The sequence below is a fragment of the Tasmannia lanceolata genome, unplaced genomic scaffold (genome assembly GCF_043159265.1).
Source record: "Tasmannia lanceolata isolate RefF3 unplaced genomic scaffold, GAP_Taslan_0.1 ptg000007l, whole genome shotgun sequence".
NCBI lineage: Eukaryota > Viridiplantae > Streptophyta > Magnoliopsida > Canellales > Winteraceae > Tasmannia > Tasmannia lanceolata.
Genome location: NW_027518684.1, coordinates 19,047,915 through 19,075,634, shown reverse-complemented (window position 1 = coordinate 19,075,634; position 27,720 = coordinate 19,047,915). Strand labels below are relative to the sequence as shown.

Genomic DNA, 27,720 nt, shown 5'->3' with positions numbered 1-27,720 from the left:
TGGAGCTCGAATTCCGATTACTTACCGGAGATGGGAAATGGCCGGGGAAGATGGTCTTGCCGGATTGGAGAAGGTGGTGGGTTTTGAAGGAAACGAAGAAGAAGAAGAAAAGAATGGTGGCCAGAGGTGGGTTTGGATGTTAGGGGAAATCGGTATGGAGGTGGTTTCCTCCTTCTTCTTCCTCCTCCCTCTCTCTTTTCCTCTCTGTGTTTTCCCTCTCTCACTGGTTTTCTTTTTTTTTTTGCTTCGAACGAGAAAACAGAAAATCCTCTTCAACCCTAATTCATTAGATGATTATATAGGGTGATAATAAATTCGACCCTTTTTCCCCCAGGACAACCCTCCTCTATACATATTTATGACTACTCCTTTCTCAACAGGGGGGGCCCAGGAAAGAAATGGTCCATAAAAGATGATATATTCTGCCCCCCCCCTTCCTCTCCTTTGGACAGCCTCCAATCAATGCATTTTATACATTTCCTAACCTACAGAGGGGGGTCTCGGGCAATGGCGGAGGGGGAAAATTTTATGGAAAATATCTCCCTCCCCTTGATCCTAGCCCTTCAAATCAGCTTTTGTTTAAGGGCTGGGATCAAAGGAAGCCTAATCTACATAGGATTCCCCTCTGGCTAATCCTAGTCCTAAAGTTCTCACTAACCTAGCTTAGGCCTTAATGGTGACTTGGAGGGGAAGAAAAGCATCTTTGCAAATTACGAAATTGCCCTGCTTCAGGATAAAACACCCCCTAATTATGCTACACACTAATCCGCATACCCCTGCTTCTGCCTGGACAACCCCTTATAGAAAATTTGAACTGGTTTCCTAAATTCCTGCACACCCCCGCTCCTGGCTGAATCGCCACCCTTAATCCTACACTACACTACTCTACAAACATCGTCCGTTTGCTAGGCAAACCGCGACGGATTCGGACGAAAATTTACGGGGACCTAAATGAGACCCTAACCTATTTTAGGAACAAATTTGGGACATTAAAACACTAGTTTAATAGGGTTTCTACCCTAACGACTCTATTAGGGTTCGGTCAAAATGGGGTGTCTACAGAAGTGTAAAAAACACATTTTCTCCACAAGAAAAGAACACTTTTCATTCAATACTTTAATTGTTAAAAACCCATTCCTTTTCTATTACATTCTTATATATATATATATATATATATATATATATATATATATATATATATATATATGAATTGGTTCCTATTACAATTGTAATTGTAAATAGAAAATAAAGACAAAATAAACAAGTGTCTGTCCACCACTTGTGCTACATGGAAACATAACATAAAAGGAAGGAATCTAGCTAATATAACTTAGCTAGTTTCTATGGTAGCTAAAGAAATGTCTATATTGTAATAGCTAAACAAAGAAATTTCTTATTTTCAACTATGTAAAAGTAGAAACTACCTTTTCAAAAAAAAGAGTAGAAACTAGAATAAAAGAAATGAAATCTTCCCAATCCTTCTATCGATTTTAAGCTACTTGCCAATTTTTAAATAGCAACCAAGTAAACAGGCAAGAGATAACTTGTTGGGTAATTTATAATTGGCATTAACTAAACGACAAAATAAACAAGTGCATGTCCACCACTTGTGCTACATGGAAACAAAACATAAAAGAAAGGAATCTGGCTACTATAACTTAGCTAGTTTCTATGATAGCTAAAGAAATGCCCGTGAGAAGCAGATGAATAATCATCTGCTTCCGGAAGAAATCGACGAATTTCTTGGGAATATTCTTTTGTATTTCTAAAATTTTATTTTATCTACAAAACGGCCACATTTGTTTGAAATATGAGTTTTCTCTCTTGGTTCATAAAAGAGATTATTCCCGTATTAGAAGTGGAGGAAAGGTTTGTGGGCTTATAAAGCTATCCTCTTCTTTAGCCTTGTGAATAAGAAGAGGAGAAAGGAGGGATTATGCGCATGAGGCACCAAGTCGACCCAGTGGGCTTTTGCCTATACCACTCACGTCCGGCCAACTGCGCGTGTAATCCAAAGTTTCTCTAAATTTTATTTTTGCCCTTACCTTCTGATTAGACCTGGCAAACGGGTGGGCCGGGCCGGGTTTGACCCGACCCGTACGGGTCAAATGAGCCGGGTAAAAAACTGGTCAGTAAGTGTGGACCCGGACCCCACCCGTATGGGCCGGGTGGACTCACGGGTCACCCTTTTTTTTAATGAATTTTTCTTTTTTCTGTTTTTTTAAGATTTTTGTTGTTTTTATAGGGATTTGCTAGCCACCTTCGCCAAAGGCTACTTCGCACCCATCCTTTGCAATTGCATATGATCGTGTGATGATAGCCATTTATGTTGACTTTTTTCAGATTTGTCTTATTCAATGACGTGGTGAAAACTGAAAAGGATGGGAGAAGTACATTTTTGCAAGGTGACTAGTAATAATAAGTTTTGGAGAAAAATTACAGGAAAAATTGATCAAATAAGAAAAACTACGGAAAAAAATACCGAAGGAAGGTGCTTCTATAGAAAAATTATAGAAAAACTTCCAAAAAATGCTTGAAAATATGAAACTATGGGGAAAAAGCCAAAATAAAATGTTGTTTCACTTCTCTACGGGCACCCGTGGGTCCACATAGACCGGCCCAGTTTTACGGGCCGGGTGGACTTGCGGGTCGTTTTCAAATGGGTCACAAATGAGTGACCAGGACACGAAAAATACGGGCGGGCCGGGTCAACCTGCGGGTCCGGGTCACTTCTTGCCAGCTCTACTTCATCTTGCCAGATCAACGGTCCTCGTCGATTCTTGCCAAGGTTTCAATTTTGGAAAAGTTTCTAATTAGGTTTAGCATGTTTCCAAATTTTAGTTTAGAAATGCTTCCTAAATCAATTAGAAATTTCCCATTTAAGAGCTCATGGAAATTAGGAATTTTCCAAAATAAACCGGAGTGAATTTAGCTATTGCCAATTATAAATTACCCAACAAGGTATCTCTTGCCTTTTTACTTGGTTGTCATTTAAAAATTGGCAAGTAGCTAAAATCGTTAGAAGGATTGGGAAGATTTCATTTCTTTTATTCTAGTTTCTACTTTTACAACACCTCAAAATATGAGTAGAATGGTGGACCCCACCCTAATGTATAGGTTTCGGTAGAGATGCCGCCCCATCCACCAACCCCACCCCCCCCCCCCCCCAGCCCATCAAGGGTAAAATGGCAAGCCTCTGCAATTAAGAATGAAAGCTAAATTCCTTGAGGAAAAGGTTTTCCAAGAAGAAAAATTCCTGGAAAGAACAAAATGAAAATGGAAAGAAACATGGTTACGTATAGGATATAACAAAAAATATCACGGTAAATGATAAAAATAAAAATATTACGTATTTTTTAAAATCTAGAACATGATTTTGTCGTTTTATCAAAATATTGTGATAAAATAGCAATATTTTGAAAATAAAATAAAATTGAAGATACTTGTGACAATGCTGAGAAATATGGGACACATCATTAAAAATTTGCTAAGGTGCAAAGTGGGCTAGGAACAATTAAGAGACTTTCAATCTCTACATCTTTTAGCATCATAAATTGAGGAAGCATGAGTGAAATTCTAGTTTTTCAAACTCTGGTTTAAACAATTCAAGAACAGAAATGCATGTATTGGAAGAACAAAACATCTCCCAAAGTGAAGAACAGCAACAGCTAACTGAATGAAAACTTGTCTCTTCATTATATGAGAACTTGGAATCTATTTTCAATCAAAAGACTGATATTTCCATCTGATCATAGAAAAGGCCAGAAGGGCAACCATGAGGAAGCAATGCCAGCATCACAGGACTCTTAGCACCTTCTTCAACAGTCATGATCCCAGTATTACAATTCATGTCTGTTTTGACAAAACCAGGACTCACACAACTTATGCAGAAAGTGGGTAGTCTCTTGGCTATAATCCTAGAATAGGCATTGAGAGCTGCTTTGGAGACTGAATATGCAGATAAAGTTCTAGGCCACCCATTGACTTCCAACAAATCCTCTTTGAAATCCTTCAGAAAGCATTCCAACACTTCATCCACTCTCACTTCTGCTAGGTTATCGATATCACCCAGCACTTCTCTAGCCCTTTCATTAGAGATGAACTGAAACAATAGTATGAAAAAAAAAACACAATAAAATTTCCTTCCATTTACTCAAATAAAACAAAGAAATGGTTAACTCAAGAGTCAATGATTGACTTGCAGAGTTTTTAAATAGTGCTCTATCTAATTAATTGCTTTTACATGGTTATCTGTATCTAGTTTTTTTGTTTTGAGTGGTGGGTTCATTACCTTTAGTTGACCCATGTTGGAGGAAACATTCACAATCCTAGGTGAATTGGATAACTGAAGAAGGGGGATAAGTGCCTCAGTTACTCTTCTGCAGCCATAATAGTTTGTTTCTAGACATTCTTCTGCCTTCTCATAATTCTGCTGTATTACTTCCTTTAACAAGGAAGCTTTCTCACCTTCCATCTGCATGAGAAAAAAATTCAAGTTATTACAACTACGAGAAATGGCTATGTTTGAGGCAGAAGTGATTTCTTCTCATATATTCAACAATCATGCATATTTAATAACATCGTATATCAGGTGTAGTTGGAAAATACCTGGATAACAAGATGTATTTAGCAACTTATCAGGTTTTTTTATCTACCTAGATCAGAATAAAAAATGCTACATTTGATATTTTTTATTATGGCTACTATATTTGAACTGAAATATAGATTAGTGAATTACCTCACCCTCCCCAAGTTTCAAGGCTCTTAAACCCTCACAGTCTACTATAACTCCACCGACCCCTGCATTGTTTACCTGCAATGATTTTTTTTGGTGAAAAAAAAAAACCATGTCAGAACCAGCACACAAATCGAAAAGGCCTTGAGATTTTATCAAGTTATGTGGATAACTCTTAACTCCCTGATATATACTTCTTTGTTCTGTCTTATTTCACAGAACTGATTAAAGTGCCCAATTGCCAATGTATATTTTCCACCAATGGAAATTGAGTACCACACCATAAGATATTTCATGTTGTAGTGCATTTCAGATATTAGGAACAATCCAATGCAATAATATGTGTGCATTATAATATGATGCAACACTATCTTACCATAAACAATAATCCAGTCGTCAATTTGGACAACCCACTTATCAGCCCCTTTGGTCTCTCCATGGCTCAAAAAACCGCTTTGATGAAATGACATTAACTATCTAATCAGTAGATCTTCATCCATTGAATGTAAATTTTTTTTGCCTATATGCTTTTTAGCATCTATTTTCAGGCTCATATTTGGATGGTCAAGATCGCCCCATCATAGTCATTTTGAAGCCATGGGCAATCTGAGGTGGGGTTCACTATGTGGATAGCCCATATCAACTGAGGTGGGGTCCATGTGGATGATAGGATGGGAGTTAAACATAGTGCAATCCTCTATTCTTTTTGTTAAATGAACAATATAACAAAGAGAAAATAAGATACAACAATCAAGAGAGACAAAAACACTGGCTCACTGATCCAATCTTATAACAAAGAGAAGTTTTTATTTTCTTGAGAGGCCTGGACCATGAAATTCAGCGTCTAATCCCACATTCCAAATCAGGCCAGCCAAGGTGCAGAGAGTTGAAAAAATAAAGAATTTGCCAGGCCAGTTGAATTTGTAAGTAGCAAACTAGTTTGCAAAGAGATTGAGAATCAAGTCTTCCGAAAACCACACCTAGAAGCAAGAGAGAAACAATAAGCTTTGAGCATGAGATCTGTTGGTATGCAGTTGAGTAGAGCTCTCCACAAGATGAAAGAAATCCTGGTCAGAATAAGTTTGTTCCAAATAAGCTTTACTCCACCAGTAAGCTTATTGGATTGATGACAATAGAGATCGAATTGGAGATTCACTTGTTGCATTGATGAGATTAGGGATCGAATTGGAGGGTCAAATATAGTTTTTCAGCATGTCAAAAGGTCTGCAAACTCACAGGCGGACCCCATGAGGATCTTGTTTAGATAACATCTTTGTATTTTCTACGATTCCAAAACACACACACACACACACACACATCTCAGTATTTTCTCCTCTTTGGTTCTCTCTCTCTCTCTCTCTCTCTCTCTCTCTCTCTCTCTCTCTCTCTCTCTCTCTCTCTCTCTCTCTCTCTCTCTTTTCGCTGACCTTCTCGTTCGGCTTTGTGCATTCACCTCTATCTATTAATGATACCTTGCCATTCAAAAAAAAAAAAGAAGCTTAGTCGACCAACAGACAGTCTAATGAACTCTATGATTGAGCAAACCAGCGTAGGTTGAGGAAGAGGGACAGAAGCGATGAGATCTGCCATGGGGGTGCTAGTAAGCCATTTATCAAACCACAGATCCACACTTGGCCATTTCCAATGATCCAGTGGGATCCCTGATAAAATTAGGAGAATTGCACTAATCTTGCTTAAATTACAATGAACCTAATGTGTGTTTATATAGAACACTGAAAGGATAAACATAGAAAGACAAGCCTTGATATTTGTGGAAATTAAGAGATAGAGATAGAAACATACTAATCTAACCTAATTACCCAATATAGCCTAGTTGCTTAATCTAGCACCTTAATCAAATCTCACATACTAATCTAACTTAATTCTAACAATCCCTTAAGCAAACTATCCCAAAGGGCATATATTTAATGCCAAATTTTTTATCCATGAGGGGAAGGAGCTCCTCTCAAAATGGGTTGATTGTGCAAAAAGCCAAAAACATTTTTAAACTCTAGAATTCTCCCAAAATAAGTTGTCTCTATTTTTCGCAACAGAATGAACAAAAAAGATACCAAATTGAAGTGTTTCTTTAGCAGAATATCAAGCTTGCCAAAATGGGTTTTAATGAAAGTTGCTAGTGAAGCTTACTTATATAATTGTAACGAAATTTGCCAATATAACTTCTGAACACTTTGTGAAGTCTATCATTAAAAAAAAACATTTTTTGAAGTCTAGAATTCTCCCAAAATAAGTAATCTCTATTTTTCCCTACAAATTGAACAAAAAGGAGATGTAAGTTTTTTTTTTTTTTTTAAACCAAATTGCTGTGTTCTTTACCAGGATATCAAGCTTTCCAAAATGGGTTTTGATGAAAGTTGCTAGTGAAGCAATAGAGACAGGGTCATTCACATCAAGCTGATGAAAAACCACATCACAAAGTCCATATTCTTTTAGATTGGCCAAAGCTTCAATACCCCTTTTCTCATCTCTAGCTGTTAATATGACTTTGATTCCATTAGAAGCCAACTGATGACAGACCTCTAATCCAATTCCTTTATTAGCACCTGTAACAATTGCACACCTGAAAGGACAATGGAAATATGGAATTAACTTTACAGATTTGGGAGTTTGTAAGAAATGGGTCTCTTTTAGCAGTTGGGTGTATGAGAACAATGAAAAGAAAAATACCTTTTTGATATGGGATTGGAGATGATTTTTTCCTCCATTTCAGATGCCAAAGGATGTTGATTTTGAAACAGAGAAAGTTTAGTTGAAGAACTGGAGAAAGGCTTTTGCTGTTGACTGAACAGGGTGGTTGTCTTCTGGTTCTTAATTTATCTACATAGGCTCTCTCTTTTGGATTTTTAGAATTGATTTTGAGTCCAAAACTGTTTATTGGACAAAAATTATACCCAGTAATCGGTTTTGGACTCAGAATCGATTCTCAAAATCCTAAACGAACAAGGTAAGGGCAGCAGAAATTGAATTTGGATTGTTATCATCATTTTGTTGTGGCCCCTCATTAGGAATGACCGTATATGTGTATTGTAATTCTCTTTGTTAAGCTGTTGAAACTTGAAAGGTGTTGGAAGTCAAAGTGCAACAAATGGGTAGAAAGCTAGAAGCTGAAATTGGTGGAAGATTAAGAGGCAATTCCAGATCCCATATTACATTTACACTGAATTCCCTTTGTTTGATACTGCCACCCATCTTTTTATATTAAACTCCCCTGCTAACTTGCTGGGAATCATAACAGATGATGATTCAAGTATAAAATAACGATAGTGTCAATAACAAAAGAAATTAATGGGGCCAACATCTCAATATAGTTAAATCAAATGTGAAGCTGTTCAAAATGCAAACCCCTAAAATGCTTCTTGACATTAAGTACAAATTCCTAATAAAACCTTATTAAGAACAGAAACTTCTAAGCAAGGTTTAAAATTTCGGTTTCAGTACCGGTTTCGGACCTTGAAATTTCGAAATTTCGGTCGAAATATTAAATTAATATTTAAAAAAACAGATTTTTTGGGTCAAATTTAGGAAAAACCGAAATTTCGGCCAAAATAAATGACCGTTTCGGTTTTGGGTGATTTCGGTGTCGGTCTCCACCGAAATTTCGGACTTCGGTCGAAATTCAAAACCATGCTTCTAAGGCCATATTCGTTTTTGGATGTTTAGAATCGATTTTGAGTCCAAAACTGATTATTGGACTCCATTTTGAGCCCTGTTTACTTTTGGGTTATGAGTATCCATTATGAGTCCAATATTCAATTTTTGGACTTGAAACCGATTCTCAAAATCCAAAACGAAAAGGGCCTTAATTTTGAGTCCACTGATCAATTGTCCAAAAAGGATTATTGGACTCAAAATGGCATTTAATTTTGAGTCCAGTACTCAGATTTGGACTCAAAATCGATTGTAAAAATCCAAAACAAAGGGGGCCTAAATTTTGAGTCCAATAATCAGTTTTCGAATCAAAATCGATTCTCAAAATCCAATACAAACAGGGCCTAAATAATATTGTAACATGCTAACTATAATACAAATTGAATGTTTGGAAGTGCCAAAATTCATGGATGGCAATACCAGCCCCTCTAGATAATATTGCAGTATGTTTGTCAAAGGCACTGTCATAGCATGCAGGAAGTATAGATGTCATTGCACCAGATCAATATTAACAAGCAAATAAACAATAAATATTTCCTTTTTTTTTACATGGACAATTCAAGAGAAATCATCCTTAATACTGTCAAGAAACAATCTCAATTCTCTTGCCCTCCTCTCATGTTCCGGTGACACTTCGGTCTCCGAATCGCTCACATCAATTACATCAATTTGTCGGCCAACGGGTTGTTGACAGTTGGTGACTTCGCAAGATCGAAGAGGCGGCAAAGGTGTCGAGAGATCAATGACCTCAGTCGGAATGTTGGTCAGATCAGACAGTGGGCAAAATGCGGCAGTGTGAGTGTCTTCGCTTTCTGGTGAAGGAGTTGAGGGGTAATATGGAGAAGCATTGTGGGTTTCGCTGCTTTGTGACTCTATGCTGAGCAACAGGCCGTGGAGTTGGCGATCAATGCCTTCAACAGAAGTTCTGTTTTCGAGTTTCTTCGGCCTTGATTTTCTGGTTTGTTTCTTCCCCTGAGCTTTTCTTTCCATGAACTCGGCTATCTTTTCCGGGCAGGCACTGGGGAGGGAAAAACACAAGATTATCAATGATGATGAAAGGAAAAAAAAGAAGAATTGAAATCCATACTGTTGGAGTGTGAATGATTAAATAACACCAACTCTTAATAGCTTAAGCTTTTGGAGTAATTGGCTGTTTCACATACTACTACAGTAAGTAAATTTTACTATATTTATTGAAAACTGAAAAGAATGATGCACTTAGGAGAATTCATATGAGATGTAGTGTGATTGGGCCCATCCACAAGTCATCAATATGCACATGATATCAGCATTATACGAACTGTTCATCAGGTGGGCTCTGCCATGGAGGAGATACCATAGCCCAGAAGACTCTTTTGGGGCAATCCTAACAATCCGATTAGAAGACTTGCCAATGAAAACGGACCACTGTATTTTTTTATTATTATTTTTTTGTAGGCATTATTTTTATTTTTCAAAACGGTCAATTTAAAGGCTCAGGATAAAATGATTTTCACGCTGTGACAGATCCATGATGGCGCTCACTAGACATCCTCCTAGCGCAGCCTCAACATTTTCCTAAAACTAATTCTAGTTTGTTTTCCTTGTTTGTTTTTAGTCTCCAAAGTACTCTCTGCCAACCCATTCTGATGAAATGAACAAAGATATGAAGTTATGAAAATAGCTTGGTATTTTGAACAAATTATTATAACATTTTTAATACTTCAAAGAAAACAAAAAACCGTTTTTCAAATATTAACAAGAAAAAAACAATTTCCCAAACTAGCGTTACCTTTCCACTAGATCAGCAGGGACTACAGAGGTTTTGAGCCCATCCACTTCTTCCCAAGAAACCTCAAAACATTCTCTTCCCTGAACTCTTCTGTTCTTTATGATAGCAGATACAGGACAGGTAACTGGCATCTGTGATGAGAGAGAGAGCGACAGAGATTAAAAAATGAAGAGAGAGAGACTAAAAAATAAATCAGTGTGCCAATCTATAGACGCCCATTTACAGATGAACTAGTCCTCGAGATGGGGGTACCTTATCGCATGGAATCCGAACGCCTAGTTCTGATGAAGTGAAACGCAGATTTGCGAATCTCCTTAGATCTCTCTCGGCAATCTTGGGAAGGATATACTCATCTGCAACAAAAACATTCTGTGAATTGTAAAGCATTTGAGAAAATTACATAAACTTGGCAATGAGCCTTTGTGAGTAAAACAGCACCCCTGAGTATTTCTGACATGTATGATATGAACATATTTATCATGCTCATGTATGTATGCATGCATGTGAATGTATATGCACAGGTTACATATATAATTGAGAGAGGATACAAGTACCTGTTTTTTCAGGAGTCCAACCAAAGAACTGAGCGCATAACTGTTTAAGTTGGGTGCGTTTGAATGGATGTGGAATAACAACACTGCAAAGATTACAGAGATCAAGCGAGAACATTTGTATCAACTTTTACCTTATCCTTAAGTATGAACATAAGCTTCTAAGCTTGGACTCAAAAGAGGAACAAGTCCACATTGAATCAAAACTCAAATAAATATTCAATAAGTTTCCTGAGTTTGAAACCGATGCTATAATAATATTTCTGTGTTTTTTAGTGCTCAATTCGGGTTTGTCTGGATTTTATAGAAAATGTGTCATCCCTTTCACTCAGCACAAATTTCAATCGAGGAGTCAACTCAGCAAGTTTCACCTGATCAGGTTTCAAAAAAATTCTCAAAGCCCAATATTTTAGAGGACATATCGATACTTTTTCTAATGCAGCAGCTTCTAGATTGACATCATAGGATTACATAATGCAAAAGTGTGATGTATAACCCTTTACCTCTGCACAGCTGCTGAGTCTGGTGAGTGGCATTTTGGCTTTAAGTATGCAGTGATCACTCGCAAGAATTGATCAGCCGATACAAGCTTTTGCTCATTTACTATAAAATTAAGAAGCATTTATAGACAAATGGACCAAATGGTTAGTTGCTTGATATAAATTCAAATTTTCAAACTACCAAATAGTTCAGACCTGATGACATGAAATAAGCTAGCTTTTCTTTTTACTGTTAAATCTTTCAAATACTTGAGTTTAACCTTAATCCGACAATTGACTATAGTTGAACCATTTACAGTCCAATACAAATGAAATAAAATTCAAAAAAACCAAACATGAGTGAAAATTATCTTTTCCTGCTCGAGCTAATCTATCCGCATCGTTTTAGCCAATCTCCTGACATGTTGGAAGGAAATGTGGATATCGGCTGCTCGATCCAGGATCCCCTCAATGAAATGTTCAATTCTCCACAGATGAGGATGACTTTTACATCCAGCCATCCAATGACATTAAGGGAATCTCCCTTAACAATTAACTAGCCAGAACTCTGCTCTACAATCCTGAACCCCTGAAGGAAGGACCACCCTTACTTCCACTTCATTGCAGCCAGTAATCCCGATGGGACCCAACAAAGACACCTGGTCAGCCCCCTCCCCCGACCATCCCATAGTAGTCCTCCAACGCCAACCATAAATTAAACTTCAACTTCCCAGGACCACGAGGTACCACCTAGGAGCCTACCTCTACTTGATGCCTACTTCCAACTTCCGTAGTTTTAAGTTTTAACCCCACAAACTGCCTTCTTTCGATTCTACACATTTAGAAACTCTTTGGTGTTCTACGTCATGACTCGAACTCAATCAAGCAGCATATTGCATTTCTAGTTTAAAATGCTTTTGTTGTTGTCTGATTTGTCAAGTTTCTAGCAGTGTTTTCAGAGGTGAAAGTATAAGGTGGGGCTTTTTTTCCTTTTGAGGCATGAGGTGTACGGCTCGAATTTTCTGAATTTTTAAATTAAAAATTAAAATATTAAGAAATACCAAAACATTACTAAAAATTAGAAAAAAAATATGCTTCATTTGAAAGCAAATATCATATTCCAACCATCAATACTCAACTCAACTCAACAAAGCCTTTGTCCCAAACATGGTTTTAAATTTCGACCGAAATTTCGGACCGAAATTTCGACCGACACCGAAATCACCCAAAACCGAAACGGTCATTTATTTCGGCTGAAATTTCGGAATTTCGGTCGAAATTTCGGTTTTTCCGAAATTTCCCCAAAAAATCTGTTTTTTTTAATATTTCACCGAAATTTTCTGTAATTTCAACCGAAATTTAATATTGAATAAAATATTAATTTCGGGTTTTGTACCAGATTTCGACCGAATTTTTGAAATTTCAAGGTCCGAAACCGGCGAAACCGAAATTTTAAACCTTGGTCCCAAACTAGTTGGGGTCGGCTAAATGAATCTTTTAGCAAAATTTCATGAAGAAGGTGACAAGAATCTACCCGGCTCTAATCCTGGCTCTAGTTGGGTTCTTCTACGTGGATCATTTTTTTTCAAGGTTTACCAAAGCGGGAATTGAAGGCTCCCAGTGAAGAATCCTGCTCTAGGTTGCCAGAGCGGGAATCGAAGGCTCCCAGGGAAGAATCCTGCTTCCTTGTTTTTTTCCATTCTATCCTATCCAAGGTCATGTTCTCTGTTATGGTCCTAGCTATCAAGTTTTTCCTAATTGTTTCTACCTAAGTTGTTTTCGGTCTGCCCCTACCACTTTTTACTCCATCAATTTGGCACGAGTCGCCTCTTCTCACCGGAGCATCCAAAGGCCTACGTTGGATATGTCCAAATCATCTTAAGCGGTGCTCTCTCATCTTCTCTCTCATCATCCAACCATCAATGCACTAAAAAAAATAAAGTATCAACCCATTATCCAAGTAGCGTTACCAAGTTACCAATGAAATAATACAAAGTAGATAGATTAACAGCAACTTTATAGTACATTTCCAATCTCCCCCATCACAAGTCACAACTCAGAAACAGAAGTAAAGACACAAATATAAAAAGGATTCAAATTCTATTTCTTTTGCATAACTCAGAGCTATTGAAAATTACATAATTGCCCTCCAACTGCTGCATTTTGCTTTTTGACTGTTTTACCCTTTATGTCCATTTTTTGCATTTTATAGCCATTTGAAGGGTGTTTTCGTCCTTTAGCCTCCCCAAACCAAAAAAAATCCTATAGAAACCCCATCTAAGCCCCCATTTTCTTCATGTCTTCTACACACTATCGCTCAATTTTTTCTAAGGTCTGCTTATCTCTACTCATATAAGTTCTTCTACTCATCACAAAGGGTATTTTTAACATAAAAAAGGCTTCTAAGGGTATTTTCAATATCCAAAGGAAAGCTTGGAAGTGGAGGAGCCCTTTCTTCGTAACGGTATACAATTACATACGTATTCGAAAGAGGTACCCCATATACCTTAGTTTCTTGTATTTTCTAACAAATTTTTATTTTTTACAATTTTTAACTATTAAAACATCAAAAGCTTGTGTTGGGGGTTGGGCCTGTAGCTCAATGGTTGAGGCTTTGTTTCTCAACCTTGAGGTCGCAGGTTCGATCCCAGCTAAAAAAATTCTCTACAATCGTAGTGCCTTCTTCCTAAAGAAAATGCCGAGACAACCGAAACACTGAAATGTTCTATTCCACAAACCAAAATGAAACACAGAACAAAACGGTATTGATAATTAAGGCTCAGTCACAAAGCCGCCACAAATAGACTCATTTTGTTTATAGAAATCCATTGGAAGCGGTGTCACCTTTTGATTACGTTGGACAGTTTGGGACAAATCACAAAAACCAAGATATATGGAAAAAACTTCCTAAAAGCTCAAAGCTATCTAAAATAATTTGATGATTTTAGATTATGAAATAGATCTTATAAGAGCCCCCTTAACTAAACTCAACATTAGAAAGGGTTTCGAGTTAAGAAAAATAAGAAAAAAGAGAAAATATTAGGTTTGAGTGGCTAAAAAGATGCATTGTTGAAATTTACAGATGAGGCTTACACCTTTTATCGGAGACGTACACTTTCAGTGAAAGGCGCCTTGGAATCTTGGATGCCTCTGAAAACAACTGGTTTCAAGTACCAATGCAATTTTTTAGAGTACTCACCAAGTTCTTCAAATACTAAAAGGAGTTTTCTCAAGATTCAAAGACCAACCCTAGTATGATTGGGTCAATTCAACTCATCATGTTCTTCAATAGCATCATGGAGCTTTCAACATTGATACAAGCCAAAACAAATGCAGCAGCTGCAACAGCAATTAGTAGATGATTTGTTGAACTCACCAATAACATCCTGCTTAAGATCCAAACCACTCTCTTTAGTTGCATTGCACTTGAGAGCATGCGCTTGGCGTTTTGCCCCTTTTGTCTTCTTTGCAAATGCTAAACCCTCAGAGGCCACCCGATGCAAGACAATATCATCCCCTATTGATTTAACAACCCGGCATGCCGTTTCCTGCAGCCAATGAGAGTGCAAACTAAGCAGAAGTGCAGGCATCCATCCAAGATATGAACATTATGGAGAGTGATAAAAACATATTTCTTTCTTTTTTCAATAATCACAATATTTAATTAAATAAGTAAAAAGAACTCTGATGGGTGGGAGGAGGGGGGGTGAGTTTTCCCAATACATGATTCCGGTGAGTAGACCATAAAATCCGTATCCTTCACTACACCAACAAATGATTTCGATTACAGAAAAAAAAAATGCAAGCACGAAAAGAAGCAATGGGTACTTTTCAATACAGATGACCAAGTTTTGTGCAGTATCATGGTAAAAAAAAATCCTTAGGTTTTGCAGTATTTTACCCAAAAAAAGTAGAAAAATACGCAACTAGGTTCTATCATGGTTTAAAAAATAGGATGAAACCGCGCCATTTCTACCAAAACAGATTTTCCTCGGCCTAGACCGAGCTGAAACATGTATGCACAACAACCATAGGGATTGAATAGTGGGTTGTTGAGCACTTGTTTTGGAAAGTTTCAGTTATTTCAGAAAGTTTCAGAATAGTCTTCCTTTAGAATATATAAACCAAAACATTATGAAACACTTAATGTTTCACGTGCATTTCGACTTTTAACTCGTGAAATTGATTCCAAGGAGGAAAAACTCCTCTCCATAGCTTTTTTTTCATTCTTCTTCTTGTGTAGTAATTTTGGTGGTTATCTTTTTTCTTCTTCTTCATGTGTAGTAATTTTGGTGGTTATCAAAGTTAAGAAACACAGTTTAATCGGATAAAACGAAAAAAGATGACAACTAGAATGTTGATGGTTGAAATGACATTGTTGAAGATTTGCTGTAAGTATATCTTGGGTTCAATAGCTAAGAATATAGCAAATTTTAGATCTATGATAAGAACATAGATTCATAGATTTGGGACCAAATCTATGGATCTATGATGTGATTTGCGGTAGATTAATAATAGTTTAATTTCTTTCATAGTATATGAGATCATACTTGCATAAGTTTGGCACTAGATTCATGAGCCTATGATGCTGATCACTATTATACTAAAAATGTGTGTGTGTTTTTTTTTTTTTTTAGAAGGGTTGTATTAAAAAACATTTCATTACTTTTTTAATGTTTCTTTTATTCATTTCTTGGTTTTCAATGGGGGTAGTTGTAGGCAATTGATGCTAGATTGTTATGTTGACTCTTGACAACTTAAATTTATTTAATATACATAACTAAAAAACATTTAAACTTATTTAAGATTGCATACAAGTCTCAGAACATGTCAAATGAGATTATTATCCAGTTTCTAACATTTTCTACTGGTTTATTTTGGAATACTTTGACTTGGGGAAACCAAGTCACTGTGAAACGAGTCAATTTATGTATCTTTCATGTCATGGCCTGAAATTGAGTAATATTGTAATGTCTATCAATAAATTGAGCAAAATATTAAGCAAAGAACCAAGAGAGATGAAATGAAAATATCAAAAATAAAAATAAATAAATATATATATATATATATATATATATATATATATATATATATATATATATATTGGCATGTCACTTACCGGACCAAGCCCATGAACTCCTTGAGAGTAGTCACTGCCAAGAAGAAGGGCCAGAGTAATCTGAAGAACACACGTGGCCAAACGTGCAACATGAGAAGGAAACCTAATATTACAAAAATGGGAAATAGCTCACAATTTGAATCAATGCGATCTAAAACCTATTCAGGGAGTATGAAGTTAGCCTGCGGTACTAGACAACTAGCTGTTATATAATTAATGTACATGTGAAAAGCATTAAATTACAGAAAATCACGACACGGTATCTTCCATTAAATATAGCAGTGGATCCAAAAGAAAAATTTTAAGAAAATGAAAATATAGAATTTGACATCGCAGGGGAAGTATGTGCTATCTTCGTGAGTTAATGAATTAATAGGAACAACAACATGAGTGGCTAATATTTGGTTGAGACATCTCATGAAATCTTAGTCCCAATCAAAATAAAGCCCACTGGAAAATTCCATATTATCTTCTCATAGCGAATTGATTTCAAATCCTAGAAATATTGAGACATATAAAACACCATTATAAAAGAAACACTTTACAAGAAGTTCAAATTTTTAAAACAAAAAATATATATATGTGGCGCCAGTGCCACTAATGGCCGGTGGTAAGTTGAAGCCAGTACAGAAGAGATTGGCAGTGGGTCCCACCTCAAATCAGCCTACAGATGAAAGAACCCAATTCATGTTAAACATATATTTAGTTCAAAATAAAAATTCTGCCACCCTGAATGGCATCAAAGCCAATTCAGACTCTCCTACTCCAATTAGGCCCAGATGATACAGGTCCACATTAGGAAAACACTCATAAAATTGCACTCTTCCTATAAATATTGGTAATAAATGTAGAAAGACCACTAGCCAAGGATAAAGACCAAAAAGTTTGGCATGTTTCAGAGTTAGCAAGTAAGCTAAGAAAACAAAGACAGAAACTTACCAATGAGTTCCTTCCAAACCCAAGCTTTCTCTCTATGTCTACCATTTCATAACAAGCTACATAACCACGATCTCCTAATTCATCACAAAACAGATTGCCATTAGAAGGAAAAGATAGCAAGTATTCCAAGTATAAGGCATGCACGTGGAATTTATATGGATCAGTAAGTCAATTTACATTGTTGTCATAGTATGAATAAATCTCTTTTCACAAAATCAAAGTAACTTGTTTGTAAAAGGATACCTAGGTAAATATCTCTGTACACAGTCCTAGCACCAAAAAGGAAAACATCTGAATCTGAAGTGAAACATCCGTCCTGGAGAGGCGATGGCCATTATTTCTCAGACATCAAAATTTTCATGCCCATTAGGACTAAATTTCACTTACACATAAGGACTCCGAGTTCAACAAAGCACACTGTGCTTCCGCTTCCTCAAGCCTGATCATTACAGAAAATTACAGTTTTCAACAGACAGAGCCAAATGACGCTCTATCGTAGCAGCTGGATGAATTCTATATATTATAAAAGAATCCCAAATACTCAGAAAATTAAAAAGAAAAAGAAAGAAAAACATAATGATGACTTAAGAAGGTGAATTTGAAAATGACAGGTACTTCAGAAAGGCAATATTCAATTTGAATTTTCTTATTTGCCAGGAATCTTTTGCAAACTAGTAAACAAATTTCTTAAATAGCCCGTGGGTTTCGATAAGGGAACCAACGATTAATTAAATAAAAAATACCTGAGGATCAATAAATGTTCCACACATATTCAAACATATGATCTAAAGTTGGCCTACTTTTACTCCATCAAAAATATTCTGTTAGATTTCTTCTTTTTTTCTTTGAGCAATATGTGCGGTTAGATTTTTTTATAAAAGCCATCCTTCTATGTTAATTCTATCATTCCAACATGTAAACTTAACAACAGGAAAATGATTTAATGGTATGAATCAACCAAGGTACAGTTTTGGCCTATAGAGAAGATTTATTAATGACCTGCTAACGTTTTTCAATACCCATCTATAACATTGCTCTGAAGAAAAGGGCACAACAGAAAAGATAGTCCTGGGTGAAAAAGTTACCCATCTAAACAAGGTATCCCAAGGGCCATGCCTAGGGCCTTTGCCTCTTTTATCATACATGAAAACTCAGACCCCATATTTCTTGGTAGTGAAGATGCCCTCTGTGAATTCAGCTCATCTCGAGGAACCTGGATTGACCATGGAAGTAAGATTATTAAAAAAAAAAAAAGCAGATGAGAAAGTACAGGTAAATATTGAAAAGCTTACCTCACTACCTGATCCCAAACGTTTTCTATACGTAGACAGTTTGATAGCGGGAATAGATCCATCTACAATAAAAAAATTACACAAATATTTTTTAGATTCTACCTAATATTACTGATACAACAGAATACGTGTATGAACTAAAACATTCAAAGGAAGGTATAAACCCATCTTAAGATAAAACAGAAAAGATATACAGAAAACTTCAGAAATTAATCAGATACTATTGATACAACCAGGAGTTTTTATTAGTTGCACAGTTCCAAGGCAGAAACACAGACATTTATAATAACCAACAAAAATAATAAAACCTTTAAAAAAAATTATCTCCTACAAATAGTGCAACAAAGATTTTAAATTCAACGTAGGGAATTGACCTTATGGTGAACAAAAACACAAATGCAATCCTTACAAGTTACATCATCTACTACCAATACCACCACAGATAATCTGATGGAAGGAATTTATCATAACAAAAATAGTCAGAGTTCTAACAATCTCATGTCTCCAAGGGATGTGTTATATTTATGTCTCAAATTTTATCCCATGTATATTCTTATGAACCCCTGTAATTACAATGCCAGCCTGAAGGGCCCCTCAGCCCACGTATAAGAACAGGAGAAGGGGGAGGGCAGCGCCCTCAAAACACAAAATAAGGGCATTTTCGTCATGTGAAAATTGCATATTTTTCGTGTTTAGGCGAAATTGAGGTACTAGGACTAGAGTTGGGAATTTATATAAGGTCTTGGTCGTAGACCTTTTGGAAATCTCATACTTTGTAATTTCCACATATAGTGGAAGCTCATGGATAGCTTTCGACCATTGATGAACCAAGTAAATCTTGTGTTCTTGATCATGATCCATTTTTTGAAAGAGAGTTTTGACATGTGTAGAACTCCAACCAATCCTTTTTTTTTTTTTTGTTCTACTTGGATCTATTTTTTCTTGGTTCAATAAAATCACAAATTATGAAAAAAAATAGACAAGTAACTAACAGGAGATTCTACTGTTATGAGATTTTCCTCTTAATATAAATAATATGGCGTACCTGTTTACTGATTTCTGTGAAAAACAGAAAGAATAGATGATTAGTATAACCTTTTCGATGCGGCGAGTTGAGGCACGGACTAGGTCGCTCTCTTTAAGGTGATTTTGCGCCTCTGCGGAAAACCCTCCGGTGCAACAGATCCGAACGCAATCACCCCCAGGATACAACAGCCCGACGCACCGTCGCTATCTATCTGAAGTGCACAATCAGATAGATCCGAACCAAACAGCGAACACTCCGAATGCCCAACAAATAAAATAGAACAGAGAAAAGAAAACAAAAATAACAGAAAGGAAACTGTTCTGTTTTTGCAAACGACTCAATAGAGATAGAAAAACGAATCAGCAGAGATGAAAGGCTCGTCTATCTGTTTTTTTTTTTTTTAAAACCAAAGAGAGATTCTAAAATAGATGTAAGAACTGTATTTCAAGACGTTGGAAACAATCTCTTTTTATAGAGAAAACGTGTCTATTGAAGACACCTCTTTAAAACAGTAGAGACACCTTTTTAAAAACGTCATTTAAAAAATTGCCGTTTTTTTTTAAACGTTACTTAAGAGGGTTGTAACGGTTGGATTAAGTTAAAACTAAAGAGACATGACCGTTGGATTTATAAATAAAAAATCCGTTTAGAAAACCCAACCCAACACACACACACACGCACACGCACCCGCGCCCGCGCCCGCGCCCCGACACGGCACGGCACGGCACGGCTCGGCTCGGCGTGCGCGCGCGCGTGTGTGTGTTTTTTTTTTTTTTATTTGATCTTGTTCTTTGTAAAACACCAAAGGCAAACAAATTGAATGCCCTTGAAAGGCCCAAGCCTTTGCTCAACACTCCCTCTTATATGGATGGGAGAATTTTTCTCAACTTCCCATCTTGGACTAAACTTTTAAGAGGTAAGAGAGCTACCTTCAAAAGTTTAAATGATTTTGGTGGGAAAGTACAAGAGAATAGAATCAATTTGACATTTTGAATTTTGGGTGGGAAGTTCAAAATTAAAAAGAAGCTTTTGCAAAAGCAAATGTCTTTTCATTTTAATTTTCTTTAGTATTAAAATACTAACAATCCCCCACTTATTTTAATAGAAAAAATACTCGTAAAACTTTACGCTGGGCAATCAGCAAAGTATCACGTATAATAAAGGTGACTATGTCTTGAACCTTTACTTAGTGTTAGTGCATTCTAACTGTAAGGAATTGATAGTGACTATGTCTTGAACTACAATCCTTGGGTACAGAGAGACGTACACCACACACATGATACATAAAGTATTCAGTTGGTTCCAAAAAAGCTCGCACATTACGGCCATGTGCTACATCCCAGTTTTCATGTAAGCATAAGAGAACAAGCCCTTATTCTCTTTGGAAGCGGCCCACTTCCGCGCTAACATGTAGGTGAGTCTATCAAGGATGCTCCTGTAGCCTATACATCCCACTCATACGAGCTATAGATCTCATTAAGAGTAATAACTCAACCTTCCAAACGCTTCAAGATATCATGCTTGAGTTACACCATAGGGATGGACTTTGAGATAAACTTAAAAACAGCATGATCGTCCACAAGTTACACTATGACTCGTTTTTCCCATTGAAAACCTAGTTCTTGGGATCTCCAGTCCCTAGGTTGGGTATCCATCATAGGTAACTATTTATAAATGGGCTTTAGTCCCATCCCCCTCGATGTATTGCAGATTTTCTCCCTTGACAAGGCCTTAGTTAAGGGATCTGCCAAATTATCACCAGATCTCACAAAGTCAATGGTGATTGATCCATTAGAAATCAATTCTCTCACAGTACTATGTTTCCGGCGTATCTGTCGCGACTTTCCATTATAGTACTTATTATGTACTCTTCCAATAGCAGCTGTGCTGTCACAGTGAATCAAAATAGCGGGAACAGGTCTTTCCCAAATAGGTATATCAGATAAAATATTTCTCAACCAACTAGCCTCTTCACATGCAGAGGTTAGTGCAATCAACTCAGATTCCATAGTGGACGGAGCAATAATAGTCTGTTTCTTGGATCTCCAAGAAACTGCACCACAACCAATAGTAAATACATACCCAGTGGTAGCCTTGGAATCTTCTGACAAAGTATTCCAATCGGCATCACTGAAACCCTCTAGAACAGCAGGAGACCTATGGTAGTGAATCCCATTATTAATGGTTCGTTTAAGGTATCTCATGACTCGTGATATAGCATTCCAATGTTCTATACTTGGATTACTAGTATATCTACATAATATGCCTACCGCATATGCTATATCAGGTCTGGTACAGTCTGTAGCATACCTTAAACTACCAATAATACTAGCATACTCTTTTTGATTAACACTATCACCTTCATTAGAATACAATCTAATACTAGGATCAAAAGGAGTACATACTGGATTACAATCATAGTACTTATACTTTTTAAGTATCTTTTCTATATAATGGGACTGGTCTAAAGATATACCACTATCAGATCTTGTAATTTTAATCCCTAAAATTACATTTGCTTCTCCTAGATCTTTCATATCAAAGTTTTGCTTTAATAGATTTTTGGTTTGTTTAACTATTTCCAAGTTAGAACCAAAAATTAAAAGATCATCAACATACAAGCAAATAATAATACAATAAGTATTAATATACTTATAATATATACACTTATCACTTTCATTGATTTTAAAACCATTTGATATAATGACATTATCAAATTTTTCATGCCACTGTTTTGGTGCTTGTTTAAGTCCATACAGTGACTTCACCAACTTACATACTTTATTTTCTTGACCTGGAGATATGAAACCACTAGGTTGGTCCATATATATCTCCTCTTCTAAACTACCATTTAAGACAGCAGTCTTTACATCCATTTGATGAATTACCAGATTATGGATTGCAGCCACTGCAATCAAAACTCTAATGGATGTAATCCTAGTAACCGGAGAGTATGTATCAAAGAAATCTATATTTTCTTTTTGCCTAAAGCCTTTAGCAACAAGCCTAGCTTTATATTTGTCTATGGTTCCATCTGGTTTCAATTTTCTTCTAGGAATCCATTTACACCCTATGGTCTTAAATCCTGGTGGTAAATCTACTAATTTCCAAGTCTGGTTTGACATCAGAGACTCCATCTCATCATTGACAGCTTCTCTCCAAAAGTCAGCATCTGACGAGGACAAAGCTTCCTCTAAAGAAGAAGGATCTCCCTCCAAACTAAAGACATAGAAATCAGAGCCAAAATCCTTGGCTATTTTGGATCTTTTACTTCTCCTAGGTTCAATTTCTACTTCAGGGTTTACCTCAATCCTAGGCTCGGTGCCCCCACTATCTCCAATAGTCACGGTACCCCCACTATGTCTAGATTTAAAAGGAAATTTATCTTCAAAGAATTCAGCATCCACTGACTCTATTATTACACTGTTATTTAGGTCTAAAAACCTATATGTTTTGCTTGTAAGTAAGTAACCCATAAAGGCACACTCTATGGCTCTACTTCCTAATTTGGGTCTCTTAATATTAGGAAGTCTTACATAAGCTAAACATCCCCAAACTCTAAAGTAACTCACATTGGGTTTCTTATTTTTCCAAAATTCAAAAGGTGAGACTTTAGTTTTGTAATTAGGAATTCTATTAAGAACATAGCAGGAAGTTAGAATTGCTTCTCCCCATAAGTTAGAAGGGGCTCCTGAACTTAGGAGTAAAGCATTCGTAAGTTCCACTAGTGTTCTATTTTTCCTTTCTGCAACCCCATTTGAAGCGGGAGAGTAAGGAGCGGTTGTTTCATGTATAATTCCTAATGACTTAACAAAGTCAGTGAATTCTAGTGATTCATATTCACCTCCTCTATCACTTCTTAGTCTCTTAATCTTCCTATTGAATTGGTTCTCTACTTCTAATAGGTATTCCTTAAACATTTTTAAGGCTTCACTCTTATGTCTAATTAAATAAATGATTGTATACTTAGAAAAATCATCTATAAAGGTTATAAAGTATCTTTTACCACTACGGGTCAAGATACCGTCTAACTCACAAATGTCACTATGAATTAAGTCTAAAAGTTCTGAATTCCTTTCAACACTTTTGAAAGGCTTTCTAGAAATTTTAGCCTTACTACATATTTCACATTTGTTAAATTCTTCTAAGACTACTTTAGGAATCATACCTAATACACTCATGTTATGTACATATTTCCTATTTATATGACACAACCTAGCATGCCATGAATTAACAGAAGAAAGCATGTAAACAGAAGAATCACTTTCATTCATTATTTCAACATTCAGTTTGAACATTCCATCACATGCATATCCTTTACCAACAAAGGATCCAAACTTGGTTACAATATACTGGTCAGACTCTATGGTTTGTTTAAAACCAGCCTTGTTAAGAAGAAAACCAGAAACTAAGTTCTTCCTCATGTCTGGAGTATGAAGAACATCCTTCAGTATCACTTTCCGCCCTGAAGTGAAGCAAAGTTCAACGTCCCCAACACCGAGTACCTTTATTGTATGCGAGTCCCCTAGAAGCACCTTCTTCTCATTATCTGCATGAGCATACGTCTTGAACCACTTCCTGTCAAAACACACATGACGGGACGCACCAGTGTCGACCCACCACCCTTCAGATCCTCCAACGATATTCACTTCAGTGATCATAGCCACAAGTGGCTCTTCTATCACGTTGGCTTGAGGGATTGGTGCAGTCTTCTTACGTCGACACATCCGTGCAATATGACCCTTGAGCCCACAAATATAGCACACAATTTTGGAATAGTCATTCTTTCCAGAAGTTGTGTTTTGGTTCGGACGCTTGAAGGTACCTCGGTTTTGGTTCTGTTGCTTTTTCTTCAACTTCTTTTTGGGCTTCAGATTCACTTGCGGTTTCTGATTTTGGTTCTTAACTTCAGAAATGGCATTCACATTAGTTACAATTTCAGTATTCCCTTCTTTCTTATCTTAGTTACGGTTTTCTTCTTCGATCCGAAGACGAACAAGAAGACCTTCCATAGATAATTCCTTAGTTTTATGAAGAAGGGAATTTCTGAATTCTTTCCAAGAAGGGGGTAATTTGTCAATCACGGCTGCAACTTGAAATTGTTCACTTATGATCATTCCTTCTGCTAGAATGTCATGAACAAGTTTTTGCAACTCGTGAGTTTGAGAAATCACCGTCTTCTCATCTACCATGTAATATCGAAAATACTTACTTACAGCATATTTTTTAGACCCGGCCTCTTCCGTATCATACTTCTTCTGTAAGGCTTCCCAAAGTGTCATGGAATCCTTACAGTCACTATAAAAATCGTATAATTTGTCGGATAGGCAATTGAGAATAAAGTTTTGGCATAGGAAATCAGAATCTGTCCAGTTCTTTTTCAAAGTAGATCTAACTGGTTCAAGTTCTGATCGCCAAGGCTTTGGGTCTTCCAAAACATGGGCTACTTTCTTGGTGGATAAATAGAAAAACATTTTCTTCTTCCATCTCTTAAAATTAGCACCACTAAATCGAAAAGGCTTATTCGGATTTGAGGAATCCGATATAATCTCATCATGGGATGCCATATTTTAGAAAGAGGAAAACAGAAACGAAAATCACCTTAAAATTGTTATGAGATTTTCCTCTTAATATAAATAATATGGCGTACCTGTTTACTGATTTCTGTGAAAAACAGAAAGAATAGATGATTAGTATAACCTTTTCGATGCGGCGAGTTGAGGCACGGACTAGGTCGCTCTCTTTAAGGTGATTTTGCGCCTCTGCGGAAAACCCTCCGGTGCAACAGATCCGAACGCAATCACCCCCAGGATACAACAGCCCGACGCACCGTCGCTATCTATCTGAAGTGCACAATCAGATAGATCCGAACCAAACAGCGAACACTCCGAATGCCCAACAAATAAAACAGAACAGAGAAAAGAAAACAAAAATAACAGAAAGGAAACTGTTCTGTTTTTGCAAACGACTCAATAGAGATGGAAAAACGAATCAGCAGAGATGAAAGGCTCGTCTATCTGTTTTTTTTTTTAAAAAAAACCAAAGAGAGATTCTAAAATAGATGTAAGAACTGTATTTCAAGACGTTGGAAACAATCTCTTTTTATAGAGAAAACGTGTCTGTTGAAGACACCTCTTTAAAACAGTAGAGACACCTTTTTAAAAACGTCATTTAAAAAATTGCCGTTTTTTTTTAAACGTTACTTAAGAGGGTTGTAACGGTTGGATTAAGTTAAAACTAAAGAGACATGACCGTTGGATTTATAAATAAAAAATCCGTTTAGAAAACCCAACCCAACACACACACACACACGCACCCGCGCCCGCGCCCACGCCCACGCCCCGACACGGCATGGCACGGCTCGGCTCGGCTCGGCGCGCGCGCGCGCGTGTGTGTGTGTGTTTTTTTTTTTTATTTGATCTTGTTCTTTATAAAACACCAAAGGCAAACAAATTGAATGCCCTTGAAAGGCCCAAGCCTTTGCTCAACACTCCCTCTTATATGGATGGGAGAATTTTTCTCAACTTCCCATCTTGGACTAAACTTTTAAGAGGTAAGAGAGCTACCTTCAAAAGTTTAAATGATTTTGGTGGGAAAGTACAAGAGAATAGAATCAATTTGACATTTTGAATTTTGGGTGGGAAGTTCAAAATTAGAAAGAAGCTTTTGCAAAAGCAAATGTCTTTTCATTTTAATTTTCTTTAGTATTAAAATACTAACATCTACCATTTACTAGTAATACAACCAGAACTGAGGACGGATTTTTAGTGTTAGCTCACTTTCGAGGGATCGCGGCCCTTTGTAGCACGTGTGTTGCACAATGCATAAAGGGCATGATGACTTGATGTCATCTTTACCTTCCATGCCGAATTTCTCCAAAAAGGAGGAATTTGGCAAGTATAACTCTCTCTCTCTCTCTCTCTCTCTCTCTCTCTCTCTCTCTCTTTTCTATATTGGTAATGACACCCCCTCCCATTACTCTACGAGGTTGGCCACCAAACACTACTTATCACTATTCTACTAGGTAAATCCTAAGTAGATCAAACACTACAAATGATTGTCTCCTACCTATTGACTGTTTATTCCACTAATCTACAAGATAACTATCTGCATCCAAACAGAGAATAAAGTAAACATCAAAAGTTCCAAGATCTCAAAAACTATCATTTAGCCAAAATCTCTTGGAAAGAGCGAATACCCAACAAAAAAAACCACCAAATGTTCTAAATTCTACCACCTAACAGCCTGCATAAGCACAAATTTCAAGAAAAGTTACATACCCATCAACAATTTTCAAACAGAACCAAATACCCAGCTTCAAAGCCATCAATAATTTTAAAAAAAAAAGAAGAAGAAAGAAGATGGCATACCAGTAACGAATATGAGGCTACAATTCAAAGCAATAAGAGCTCTCAACCGATGAAAGAGATTTCTGAGGTAAAGCTTTTCCCTTATGCAGGAAGGTGATTTGCAGGCATTCTGAAATTGGATTATCCAACAAGATAGATCTATGCAAAACCTCTTGTTCCTACAAAAAAAAAATCATTTTCTTTCTGGGTTTTGCTAGAAAAGCAATGCACAACAGTAATTTTGAGGAAAATGGAAGGGGGTGTAATTTTAAACTTACCGAAGGTGATGAAGAGGGAGAGTCTGCTTGCAGGATTCCAAAATATCCCAAAGATTTTTCACCCCCATTTTTTCACAAGAAGAAATGAAGAGAGAGAGAGAGAGAGAGAGAGAGAGAGAGAGATGAGGTTACAAAGATCTAGAGAGGGGAACGAACCAGAACTTAGAATTTGAAAACCCTTCTTCTCCGGAGGCCGAATTACCAAAATACCCCTAGCCTTTTGCCCAATTAGTTTTAAATTATGCCCACGGCTAGTCCATCCCTGGAAACGATCAAAGAACAAGTAGGGTGTGTTCGGCAACTATTCTTATGGGATTTTCCCCTTGAGGGTGGAGAATGACGAGACAAAAAAAAATCTCAAAAATCATGTTAGGCTGCGCGACCCACTGAGGTCTGTTTCCAAAATATCTGCTACTTCGTCGACTAAAAAATAGGATTCCGTCGACTAAAAAATAGGATTCCTCGAAGTGATAAATAACCGTTTCTAAAATTTCTCATCACTCCGTTTCCG

At 36.8% G+C, this 27,720-nt stretch overlaps 2 protein-coding genes across 3 annotated transcripts; both read right to left on the bottom strand.

The window, feature by feature from the left end:
• Nucleotides 1–3,505: 3,505 nt before the first annotated feature.
• On the bottom strand, nt 3,506–7,585 carry LOC143882204 (short-chain dehydrogenase/reductase 2b-like). Its single transcript, XM_077385667.1, has 5 exons — nt 7,424–7,585; nt 7,073–7,316; nt 4,739–4,813; nt 4,292–4,474; nt 3,506–4,102 (listed from the first exon to the last, which is right to left on the bottom strand). The coding sequence occupies exons 1-5, from the start codon at nt 7,459–7,461 to the stop codon at nt 3,725–3,727; spliced, it is 918 nt and encodes a 305-aa protein (XP_077241782.1). The 5' UTR covers nt 7,462–7,585; the 3' UTR covers nt 3,506–3,724.
• Nucleotides 7,586–8,813: 1,228 nt separating this feature from the next.
• On the bottom strand, nt 8,814–27,720 carry LOC143882202 (single-stranded DNA endonuclease family protein). Of its 2 annotated transcripts, XM_077385665.1 has the most exons (14): nt 27,210–27,720; nt 26,953–27,110; nt 18,556–18,617; nt 18,349–18,476; nt 17,651–17,702; nt 17,507–17,579; nt 17,264–17,337; nt 16,325–16,384; nt 14,582–14,753; nt 11,230–11,329; nt 10,730–10,812; nt 10,428–10,528; nt 10,176–10,306; nt 8,814–9,422 (listed from the first exon to the last, which is right to left on the bottom strand). In XM_077385665.1, exons 1-14 carry the CDS (start codon nt 27,275–27,277, stop codon nt 8,963–8,965), a joined length of 1,722 nt encoding a protein of 573 aa, XP_077241780.1. In that variant the 5' UTR covers nt 27,278–27,720; the 3' UTR covers nt 8,814–8,962. The 2 variants fall into 2 exon arrangements, with proteins under 2 accessions (XP_077241780.1, XP_077241781.1); XM_077385666.1 differs by lacking the exon at nt 27,210–27,720 and having other exon boundaries at nt 18,564–18,617; nt 26,953–27,091.

Excerpts from the sequence above, each read along its gene's own strand:
- LOC143882204 (XM_077385667.1), bottom strand. The coding sequence starts at position 7,461 with ATGGAGGAAAAAATCATCTCCAATCCCATATCAAAAAG. Across the intron at positions 4,814-7,072 it reads TTGGAAAGCTTGATATCCTG|GTAAACAATGCAGGGGTCGG; the intron begins GTAAAGAACACA and ends AAATCATTGCAG. Across the intron at positions 4,475-4,738 it reads TGAAACTTGGGGAGGGTGAG|ATGGAAGGTGAGAAAGCTTC; the intron begins GTAATTCACTAA and ends TTTCTCATGCAG.
- LOC143882202 (XM_077385665.1), bottom strand. The coding sequence starts at position 27,277 with ATGGGGGTGAAAAATCTTTGGGATATTTTGGAATCCTGCAAGCAGACT. Across the intron at positions 11,330-14,581 it reads TCTTAAGCAGGATGTTATTG|TAAATGAGCAAAAGCTTGTA; the intron begins GTGAGTTCAACA and ends TTAATTTTATAG. Across the intron at positions 10,813-11,229 it reads GACTCAGCAGCTGTGCAGAG|TGTTGTTATTCCACATCCAT; the intron begins GTAAAGGGTTAT and ends TAATCTTTGCAG.